The sequence below is a fragment of the Acinonyx jubatus genome, chromosome D2 (assembly GCF_027475565.1).
Source record: "Acinonyx jubatus isolate Ajub_Pintada_27869175 chromosome D2, VMU_Ajub_asm_v1.0, whole genome shotgun sequence".
Taxonomy (NCBI): Eukaryota; Metazoa; Chordata; class Mammalia; order Carnivora; family Felidae; genus Acinonyx; species Acinonyx jubatus.
The window spans coordinates 44,016,369-44,028,316 of record NC_069393.1 but is presented as its reverse complement, the minus strand read 5'-3'; the positions used below and the strand labels follow the sequence as shown (position 1 = coordinate 44,028,316).

The window sequence follows — 11,948 nt, the reverse complement described above, 5'->3', positions numbered from 1 at the left end:
AATACTGAAATTATAGATATAGCTATGTCACTCTATGTTTGCACTTGTCCTATAGGCTTCCTTTTATTTTTTTAGGACACCAAATCCAGTTATTGAGCGGGGTGCCTCCATACTAGACTGACCAGGCACATGTCAAGCTACACTCGCTCCCTGACCACACCACCAGCCTTTCTTGGATCGGGTCTACAGACTCCTGGGCAGCCAATCACAAATTTTTGGAAGTGAGAGAATTCTCTTAATGATACTTTTCTTTCTTTCTTTCTTTCTTTCTTTCTTTCTTTCTTTCTTTCTTTCTTTTTGTTTGTTTTTGTTTTGTATTTTCACTTGGATAAGCTTAAAAGAAGTCAAGATTAGTGATCATTTGAATGGTCTGATGACCACTTTAGAATTGGTACCCACATGTTCCCTTAGGGTTACAATTTAATTAATGCCAGGAAGGACAACTTTGACTCTGTGAGCAAAACAGACATATATTTGATCTGAGGATGATGGTGCTTCTGTGAGAAACGAAGACTAACTGGTATTGTGCCTAAAATGAAGGGACAAGACTGAAAATACAACAAACAACCTTGAGAGAAGGCCTGAAAGAGCCAAAAGAATGCAAGTTAATAAAGACAGTGAATAAAAAAAGAACAGAGAGCCTTCCAGTTAGGATGTGAAAAGCTGGAAAGAACATGGCTCCAACCTTAACAATTATTAGGAAAACTGAACAAACTACAAAATCACAATTTATTGACCCGCTAAGAAGGCAGAGGCACTGAGACAGCCACACCCATCGAAGTGAGCGGGGACAGAACAGGTGAGCTACAATTTTAATGACTTGCTAAAAGCCAAGTGTAGGCCAGTGCACAGGCGAGGGGAGTCCGTACCCTCAACTGTGCTTCTCGTCCCTACCAGGTGCTCACAAGCCTGGACTGAGGGCAGGACAGAGAGAAAGCTTCCAACCTGGTGAGGCCAGGAGAATGGGAGAAGCGGCCACAAGGAAAACACAAACCACCCCCCACCCAGGACCCCTCTGCCCTCCTTTAAGGAACAAGAACCTTAAAGTGCTCCAGCAGGGACTGGCAAATCCTACTGCTCCAGTGCTGAAGATGGGAGAGGGGCGGGGAAGGTGAAAGAAAAATCCCCCCATTCCTGGGGGAGGAGCAGGAAACCGCCCAGGATCAAGACCATCAGGGGTGCCCTACTGCGGGGAGAGGGGCAGGTCTTATCTTCCAACTGACGTCCCCTTTGTTTCCTTTTTACGTGGATAGAAAAAAGACCTTAATTTACAGCATAGTGTTCTTTCTGCTCCAGTATACTGTGGACACCCCTGAAATGAATGGTCTCACCAACAGCAGCCCCTGGACGGCGTGTTGATACCTTACCGACAACTCTGCTGAGCCAGTCAGGAGAAATGTTGAGTAGCATCTTCTCAATCAGCTCTGATCCTACATGGACACACACCTTATGTACTCCATCAGTGATGGTCATTAAAGCTGGCCTACAAAAGAGCAAATAACACACGACCCTCAACAAGGTTTTCAAATTAAAGAAATGCTTAAATACAAGGTCATTTCAAAGAGCACTGGGTTTTTATTCAGAGTCCATTTTAATTCCTAAAATGACTCTAGGATGCTCTGAGACATCCTAGGAATAAGAGAAGGGCTTTTTTTTTTTAAGTTTCAAACAATAAATGGATAAATTTGATTCATTCCAGATTCATTTTAAGATTTCAGATACTAATATAAGAAAACATATTTTTACACCGTTGTGTAAATTATTTTTAGAAATAAAAATAAAGATAATCACACATTTCAAAAATCACAATTTCAAGTCATTTTTCCCAACTGGGCTCTTTCCTGTCAGAACCAAACTATTAACCAAACTGTTCTGCATGTCACTAAACAGGGAACAAGATAAATCATTTCCAGTATGTCCTACAGCAGAATACTATGTGGGTGTTAAAAAGAATGAGGAAGGGTTATAAGTGCTATTAGGGAAGGAATGCCAGTCCTTAGATGGACTCTAAGGAACCAACGACATGAATAAAACAAAGTGAATATTATTCTATCTATGCATTTTTTAATTTATTTTAGAGAGAGAACATGCAGGTAGGAGCAGGGGAGGAGTCGTGGTGGGGGGAGGGAGGGAGGGGGGAGAGAGAGAGAGAGAGAGAGAGAGAGAGAAAGAGAGAATCCCAAGCAGGATCCACGCTCAGCCTGGAGCCCAATGGAGGACTTGATCTCATGACCCTGAGATCATGACCTGAGCTGAAATCAAGAGTTGGATGCTCAGCCAACTGAGCCACCCAGATGCCCCATCTATGTATTTTTATTTTTATTTTTTTTAATTTTTTTTAAATGTTTATTTATTTTTGAGACAGAGAGAGACAGAGCATGAACAGGGGAGGGGCAGAGAGAGAGGGAGACACAGAATCTGAAATGGGCTCCAGGCTCTGAGCTGTCAGCACAGAGCCCGACGCGGGGCTCGAACTCACAGACCATGAGATCATGACCTGAGCCGAAGTCGGACGCTTAACTGACTGAGCCACCCAGGCGCCCCTGTATTTTTAAAGAAAGGACCAAAACCCATAAAATACCTAGGAATAAACCTAAACAAAGAGGTGAAAAATCTATACGCTGAAAACTATAGAAATCTTGTAAAATTGAAAAAGACAAAAAAAATGGAAATACATTCCATGCTCATGGATTGGAAGAACAAATATTGTTAAAATGTCAATACTACCCAAAACAATCTACATATTCAATACAATCCCTATCAAAATAATATCAGCATTCTTCACAGAGCTAGAACAAACAATCCTAAAATGTGTATGGAACCAGAAAAGACCCTGAATAGCCAAAGCAATCCTGAAAAAGAAAACCAAAGCTGGAGGCATCACAATCCTGAACTTCAAGATGTATTACAAAGCTGTAATCACCAAGACAGCATGGTACTGGCATAAAAACAAACACTTAGATCAATGGAACAGAATAGAGAACCCAGAAATGGACCCACAAACATATGGCCAACTAATCTTTGACAAAGCAGGGAAGAATATCCAATGGAATACAGTCTCTTCAGCAAAAGGTGTTGGGAAAACTGGACGGCGACATGCAAAAAATGAACCTGGACCACTTTCTTACACCATACACAAAAATAAACTCAAAATGGTTGAAAGATCTAAACCTAACACAGGAAGCCATCAAAATCCTAGAGTTTTGAGAAAGCAGGCAAAAACCTCTTTGACCTCAGCTGTAGTAACTTCTTACTAAACACGTCTCCGGAAGCGAGGGAAACAAAAGCAAAACTGAATTCTGGAACCTTGTCAAGATAAAAAGCTTCTGCACAGCGAAGGAAACAATCAGCAAAACTAAAAGGCAACCGACGGAATGGGAGAAGATATTTGCAAATGACATATCAGATAAAGGGCTAGTATCCAAAATCTATACAGAACTTATCAAACTCAACACCCAAAAAACAAATAATCCAGTGAAGAAATGGACAAAAGGCATGAATAGACACTTTTCCAAAGCAGACATCCAGATGGCTCACAGACCCGTGAAAAACTGCTCAATATCACTCATCATCACAGAAATGAAAATTAAAACCACCATAAGATACCACCTCACACCAGTCAGAATGGCTAAAATTAACAACTCGGGCAACAACAGACGTTGGCAAGGATGCAGAGAAAGAGGATATCTTTTGCACTGCTGGTGGGAATGCAAGCTTGTGCAGTCACTCTGGAAAACAGTATGGAGGTTCCTCAAAAAGTTACAAATAGAACTACCCTATGACTCAGCAATTGAACTACTAGGTATTTATCCAAGGGATACAGGGATGCTGTTTTGAAGGGGCACATGCACCCCAATGTTTATAGCAGCACTATCGACAATAGCCAAAGTATGCAAAGAGCCCAAATTTCCATCGATGGACGAATGGATAAAGAAGATGTGGTATCTGTATACAATGGAATATTATTCAGTGATCAAAAAGAATGAAATCTTGCCATTTGCAACAGCGTGGATGGAACTAGAGGGTATTGTGCTAAGCGAAATTAGTCAGAGGAAGGCAAATATTATATGACTTCACTTATATGTGGAATGTAAGTTACAAAACAGATGAACATAAGGGAAGGGAAGCAAAAATAATATAAAAACAAGGAGGGGGGGAAACATAAGAGACTCTTAAATACAGAGAACAAACTGAGGGTTGCTGGAGTGGTTGTGGGGAGGGGATGGGCTAAATGGGTAAGGGGCATTAAAGGGGAACACCTGTTGGGATGAGCACTGGGTGTTATACATAGGGGATGAATCACTGGAATCTACTCCTGAAATCATTATTGCACTATCTGCTAACTAACCTAGATAGAAATTAAAAAAAAAAAAAAAAAGTGCTCATGTCCTTTAATAGAACATTTCCTACAAGTACCCATAGGAAAATGGCAAAGGCCATGAGGACACAGAAAAAAAAAGCTTTGCAGGAAAGCAAAAGCAATAGCTCTTAAACCACCAACAATAAAAGTTCAACCTTACTTCTCACTTGTAATGAGAGAAATACAGTTAAAGGGCCACTGAGGTTCCATTTGCAACTACTAGATGGTCGAGGAGCATGATTCTTGTTGGCAAGGTTGTGGGGCGATGGGTACTCTCATACATTGGTGCAGGAAGTATGGAATTGATCCGGTGTCGATGGAAGGCACTCTACCAGTATCTGCCAGCCCAGAAATTATCCTGCAGCCATACAATCACTCATAGGAGGGGCATTTGTCTCAGGACGTGCATTGCAATACTGTTAGCAGTTGCGTTACATTTGGACACATCACTGTCTACCCACAAGGCACCAATTAAATATATGCCGATCCATTCAGGTATGGAATATGAGGCAGCCAACTAAAAGTGTGAGGAAGCTCTCTAACTGCTGACATGCACTGATTTCCAAAGTGAAAATGATGAGATGGGGAGAGAGTGCTGTGTGTCGCAGGGGAGTGAAATCTGGGCAGGGACGCGCACAGCCTGTGTCTGGACAGAGGCCCAGGACACAGTGGGTGGGGGGAGGGAGGGAGGGGATATTGTCACAGTAAGGCTTTTGTATCTTTTAAACATTTCTATGTTGGTATTAGGAATGTCTTACACATTAAATTTTACATATTAAAAACAATTTTTAAAAATTAAAAAAAGAGAAAGGGATATACATGTGCTGGTGTTAGCATAATAAATTACTAGACGAATATACAAAAAACTTTGACAAGCATAAAATCAGCACTGGTGGTGGACGGGGTGGGTGGGGAGGAACATTCTGCTTTGTATCTTCCTCTACTGTTCGCATTTTTACCATGGCTATATTACCTCTTTTAAAAATAAATTGTAGGGGCACCTGGGTGGCTCAGTCGGTTAAGCGTCCGACTTCAGCTCAGGTCACGATCTCGCGGTCCGTGAGTTCGAGCCCTGCGTCGGGCTCTGGGCTGATGGCTCAGAGCCTGGAGCCTGCTTCCGATTCTGTGTCTCCCTCTCTCTCTGCCCCTCCCCCGTTCATGCTCTGTCTCTCTCTGTCTCAAAAATAAATAAACGTTAAAAATAAATTGTAAAAAATAAATTGAGAACAGGTTTTAGAAACAGACTCATTAATATAGAGGAATTTAACATAACAGCTAAACCACACTCCTGATTTTCCCCCTTTACCCACGTGATGATTCTAGGTCTTCCCTCTTTTTCACTCTAGTCTTTCCCCCATGCTGTCTTTCCTCCTTCATTCTTTATTTCAGCAAATACACACTCAATATCTACTATGTGCCAAGCACCATGCTAAGCACTGGGTGCTTGCTAGGAAACAAGACAAATCTGGTTCCCTCACATGAGGAGCGTAAGAGTTTAGAGGGGCGAAAAGACAGTAAGCATTTTGACAGTGATGCCAAGATGATTCAACAGGGAGAGAATAGTCTCTGCAACAAATCATGCCGGGACAACCGGATATCCACATGTGAAAAAATGAAGTTGGACCCCTTCCTTATAATCCTTACAACTCAAAATACACTATGGACCTATATGTAAGAGTCAAAACCATAAAATTCTTACAAGAATAGGAGTAAATCTCCATGATCTCAGCTTAAGAATGATAACTTTCTTAGCTACGATACCATTTAAAAGCACAAGCAACAAAAAGAAAAACACATAATAAAAAAATGTTGGCAAGGATGTGCAGAACTTCATATACTCTTGGTAAGAATGTAAAACTGGGCAACACCTTTGGAAAACAGTTTGGAAGTTCCTCAAAAAGTTAAACATAGAGTTACCATACAACCCAACAATTCTAAAACATACATTCACATGAAAATGTGTACACAAATGTTCACAGCAGTACTATTTATAGCAGCCAAAATGTGGGGAGCAGTCCAAATGTTGAGTTGGGGGGGTGCCTGCTAATGGAAATGGGGCTACTGGGGGCAGGGGTAATGAAAATGTCATAAAATTGACCATGGTGACAGCTGCATAACTCCGTGAATATACTAAAACCATGGATTGTACATCTTGGATGGGTTCATTTGATGCTACGTGAGTTCTTCCCAATAAAGACGATTTTTAGAAAAGACAGAACACAACTAGACAAGTACAAATTGCAATGTGCACACGCCTGGTGCTGTAGCAGAAAATCGAGGGATTAGGAAGGCCTCCTGATGAAGTACCATTTGAACAGAGATGTGAGGGAGCCAGGCTGGTGGAATCAGGCAGAGGGAAGAACACACAAGAAAGCCCACGGAGAAGAAGAACGAGTGTCCAAGAACTGCCCAAAGGCTGGGGTGGCTGGAACACAGCGAGCAGGGGGATGCGTGGCAGCAGACAAGGTTGCGGGCGCGACACGGGCATGACAGTTTAAGGGGAAACTCCTGGAAGGTGTTTAAGTGAGGCAGCGATCACCCAGTCAGCTGCGTAGAGAATGGGCTGGAGCGGGCAAAGGCAGAAGGAGACCAACTGAGAGACGATGCTGCTCTGACAGTTTGAGCAAGACATAGCAGCGGCTTGGACCAGGCCCACGTGCTGCTGGACCAGGACGCACTGACTTCCCTTTCTGGTTTCACAATCACCGGGGTTTCAGCAAGGCCAGGTGAAAAGGATGCCACGTGCTCCGCAATGTGTGGGATCCCCTCTACAATTGGAAAGTGTCCTGCCTGAAATGTCAATAGTGCCCCTGAGTCTGAGGAACAGGACTAAGATGCCAGCAGTGGAGACGGAAAAAAGCAAGTGAATTTGTGATACAGTTTTGGATGAAAATTTGTAGGACTTGCCAGTAGATCAGACATGAGAGGTAAGGAAAAAGAAATGATTTAAAGGTTATGTGCAGGTTTCTAGGTTACGGGGGTAGACGGTGATGCCATTCACTGGGAAGTATAAAAATGGGAAGAATCCAGTTTGATATAGATGGGAAAAAATAAGAGAGTCAATCTCAGGCATTTTTAATGTGGGATGCCTGACAAATATTCAAGTAGGGAATTCAGCATCTCAATACTTGAGCTTGGAGGAAAAAATCAGGGTAAAGATGCAAATGAAAGTCATCAGCACATAGAGAATCCTTTGCAAGCAAGTGTGAGACTCAAACCATGGTATCTAATGTTTCCACTGGAAAAGCAGCTCCAAGTTGCAAGTAACCAAATAAAATGTGATTGATCCACTCACAGTATGGGACTGTCCTGCCATAGGAATGTTCATTAAGTATCTCATAAAAGACTTTTAAGTATAAGAAGTATGCTTGTATCAATCAATATAACCTCCACAGCACTAAATATCAGGTGAACATACATAGACACCTAATAACTGCCTAATTGATGGAGTCTTTGAAAAATAACCAGAGCTTTTTCTTCTTCAGTTTGCTGACTGAGTTATGTAGAGTCCTAAGTGATGACCTATGCGATGTTTTCTGAATTACATATGTGATAATTTGAAAGAACCTGTCATTTAATATCTCAAAGTTTTCTTTTAATCTGGATCCTAAACCTAAGAACAATTTAAAGACTTTTAAATAAATTTTTTAAAAAACCCAACTCTTACTTTGTCTATCAACATTCGAGTAACACAAAGAATTAGCACTACCTCTTCAATGCAGTATCGTTTAGGATTAGACCTTATGTACCTCATACTAGATTATACCATAATCGGGTGATATTGATATGTGAGGTCCTTCTCTTGAACAGTTATTCTTTAGACTGAATATTCAAAGTCTCTCTTCTCTTTAAGGGATATTTATTGAGTAATGTTTTTGTCAAATAAACAATATATTGATTAGGAACATTAAGAATGGCATAAAATAACACATATACTCTGTAAGGAGCCTTAACTGTTGATAAGAAATAAATTTTAATTAATTATGTTTCTTATATACCATGCATCTTAATTTAATTTTCTTTCTCATACAAGCAACCTTCAGAGTAAGAGCAAAATGTACTTACTTATTTATAAGGTTTATAGATTAAGCTTCTGAAAATGTTCTTAATGTATACCATGATAACATGCTGAATACATGTGCATTTAGTTTTTAGATACTGCAGTAGTTAGAAATAGAAAAGAGCATAAGACACTGATGGCTATTCTATAAAGCCATATAATTTACAAGGTAAAAAGAAAAATATTATCCATGACTCTGAACATTTATTATTTGAAAAATGTGTTTTCCACTGAGCTGGTTTGCAATTTTACCAAAGAACATTTGCAATCCTTAATTTCTAATATAAAGTTGGAAAAACTAAGGCACAGAAACGTTAAACATCTTATTAGCTTCCATAACTCAGAGGTTAGATCATAGAATACTTTTAACTTTTAAATTCCAATTATATGTTAAGGTAGGGAAATCAGTTTCTCATGAGCCATTTAGATCTTGGTTAAAAATATAAACCAAGTAAAAATTTTCTTCAGTATAGCTGCTTGAAGACAATAAAAATCTCCCAATTACTGCTTTTAAAAATTCCTGTTATGATTACTGGATAATTTTTGCTTTCATAAATAACCATTTGTCATTCAAGGGAAAAAAATGTATTCTCTTGGATTTAGCTCTAGTTAGTTCTCATAGGGTGATGGGCGTTGAGGAGGGCACCTGTTGGGATGAGCACTGGGTGTTGTATGGAAACCAATTTGACAATAAATTTCATATATAAAAAAAAGAAACTTACAAAAAAAACAAACAAAAAAAAAAGAAAGTAAGAATTGATATATACGATTTGTTGGTCATTTCCGGTCCTCTAATAATAAATATCTTCCGTCCCACTGGCTTGCCTGGCTGCCTCACCTGTAGTACAGCTTCTTCATCGTAAAGGGCAAGCAGCTGTAGCACTGTTTATAGATCTTATTCCCATCAGTTTCCAGTTCTGATCCGCACTTTGCACAGCCAGTATATACGATGTCAGGAAGGGAAGAGAAGATGCTCCTCAGGGAGCTGTGGGCATTCAGAGTTATCTTCTGAGCTGCTGTAACAGGTATTACTAGCTCTAAAATCTGGGCTTTGATTAGAATCACTCCTACAAGAGACCAACAAAAAGACGTATTTATAAATGATAGGGCCAAAATTATAACTGCAATTTACAAACATGGTTAACGATATGGTTGATTCAGTTGCTTTTACAGTGAAGGATATCCCTGAGGACTTGCTTTTGGTCTTCTCTTTTGTTCACTCTTTCCCTGGACAATCTCACCCGCTTGCAACTTCAGTGTTTACTCTGGGAAGTGATGGGTGAGCTGCCGGTAACTAAAAGTGAAGATTTATTTGGAGAGTTTGGTGGCAGAGGTGGGTGTTTTCTTCCTCTCTGTTCTCTAGCATCATGCAAAATAAGGTCTATCCTTCTTTCAGGGGAAATTCCTTCAAACACTTGAAACCAGCTAATATACCCTCTTTCCCTGTCCTGTCTTTCTTCTGATCATTGCTAAAAGCCAAGTGGCAGGTCAGCTATTCTTTCAGTCTCTGCTTTATCCAAAATAATACACCACTAGCTTATCCTCTGTTTAAACTTTGTTTTTGTTTTTCAATTTCCTGCCCATCACCATCCATTCTCTGGGCATAGGTTACACAGCACATGAGCACCGAGAGTCTGCATTTACGAAATGTGTGACTCGCCAGGACATTGAGCATGTTCCTTGACTGCTCACTGGCTCATGCATTCACCTGTTAGACAAATACTGAGTATCTGGTATCTATCAGGCATTCCCTTTTTCTAATTCACCTTTGCCTTATTATATACTAGTGAGGTCTGTGAGTTCATCTGAGTTCATCTTCTCCCCTCCTCTCCAGATTCAGTTTAAAACCTTTATTTAAGCCTTTGGATTTGTTCTTCTTCATCCTTTTAGCAGGGAGTATACTCCAGGTCAGGAACTCATCCTTCTGGCTACCTATGCTCTTTTTGGGTTGTCTTCTTTAAGACTCCCACTAATGGTGACTTTCCTATTCCTAAGTCCTTCTGTTTGCTTTAGTCTTTTGGCACCCAAAGACTTTTCCAATCATGTCCTGTATCCCTACATGAATTGCAAGAATACGTAGTGGTCAGCATACTTAATAAACTACAGCAGACTCTACATCATACCTTTCCACAGACATGTTGAATCACTAAAACATTGATGAAAGAATTCAATAATTTTAGAAGAACACTAACATCACTCCTAACATTTTATAAATTTACACACCTCTATAAAAGAATTAAAAGTTCATTATTAATGTAGCTTCTGCTTCAAGGGGGCTTATAGCCTGCTGGGTACTGACATTCTGCTGATGGAAGGACCAGATGCTGAGTAAGCATCTTCATTTCTTTATAAGGAGCCGGGCACAGCCTCACCCCATCCAGCTTCTGTGAAGTTTTGTTAAGAGAACAGACTTTCTTAGGACAGTTTCCTTAGGACAGTGTCCTTTCTTAGGACAGCTCCCTTTCTCCCTCCTTTTATTTAACTGAAACATGTCAGGAAAAAACTGCTTGTACTTCTATATACTCTATCCATTTCTGTCTTAAAAACACATAAACAATGAGAGAAACAATGAATTTAGCCCTCATAAGTGAACACAAAGAGAAGGAAAAATGGCTAAAAGGACCACTCTGAACACAGCCTAACCAGGGACTGACTGTACAGCACAAAGTCTCTGCATGGTTTAACAACGGGGAGTCCATCTCCAGAGTTTGCAAGGACATGCCCAACCCTCAGCCTCAGCCCCCAAACCAAATCTTCAGAGCTGTGAGCACCTATTTTGTTAGTGTTTATGATAGTCATTTTTATTTTAAAATCTATTTCTATGTCTTCAATTCCAGCAGGGAGCTGCTCTGTGTAAGCAGTAGATAATAGAGCTGACTTCTCCATGACACCAAGTTAAATGTAGCCCCTATTCTACCTGTGGCATACTTTCTTGCAGCAACCAGCTCCATAAGCCTATAGTGCTCTTGGAGGGCAGAGGAGGGGTGCATAAATATGAAGCAGTATAAAAATTTGTATATTCTATCATCTGTGTTCATCTTCTAGAAATGTTAATTTTTTAAGGTTTTATTTTTAAGTAATCTCTACACCCAACATGGTGCTCGAACTCATGACCCCAAGATCAAGGGTTGCATGCTCTACTGAGGCAGCCAGGCGCCCCCAGGAATATTAATTTAAATTAACTGTTAGTATTGGGGTGCCTGGGTGGCTCAGTCAGTTACGCATCCGACTTCAGCTCAGGTCATGATCTCTCGGTTCATGAGTTTGAGCCCTGCATTGGGCTCTGTGCTGACAGCTCAGAGCCTGGGAGCCTGCTTTGAATTCTGTGTCTCCCTCTCTCTCTGCCCCTCGCCTGCTCACACTGTGTCTCTCTCAAAAATAAACATTAAAAATTTTAAAAAATTAATTAACTGTTAGTATTAATAAATGTTGCAATGTAGAACTAGGTATATGGAGTTCTTCTCTAAGAATAAATCTCTGTATTCCATTAAAGTTGGGTTTTTTGAGAGGTGTTACTGTTTTTGTTTT

At 40.3% G+C, this 11,948-nt stretch overlaps 1 protein-coding gene across 8 annotated transcripts in view; it reads right to left on the bottom strand.

The window, feature by feature from the left end:
• The window catches only part of SHLD2 (shieldin complex subunit 2), a 94,004-nt gene that overhangs the window by 12,966 nt on the left and 69,090 nt on the right, over positions 1-11,948 (bottom strand). For 7 of the 8 annotated variants that reach the window (XM_027062484.2, XM_027062483.2, XM_027062485.2 and 4 more), the window contains 2 exons: positions 9,259-9,487; positions 1,368-1,483 (listed from right to left, as the gene is read on the bottom strand). In XM_027062484.2, the coding sequence (XP_026918285.1) occupies positions 1,368-1,483; positions 9,259-9,487 (345 nt within the window). Of the gene's footprint in view, positions 1-1,367; positions 1,484-9,258; positions 9,488-11,948 lie in introns of those variants that run through there. The other variant, XM_027062486.2, reaches the window with a different exon arrangement.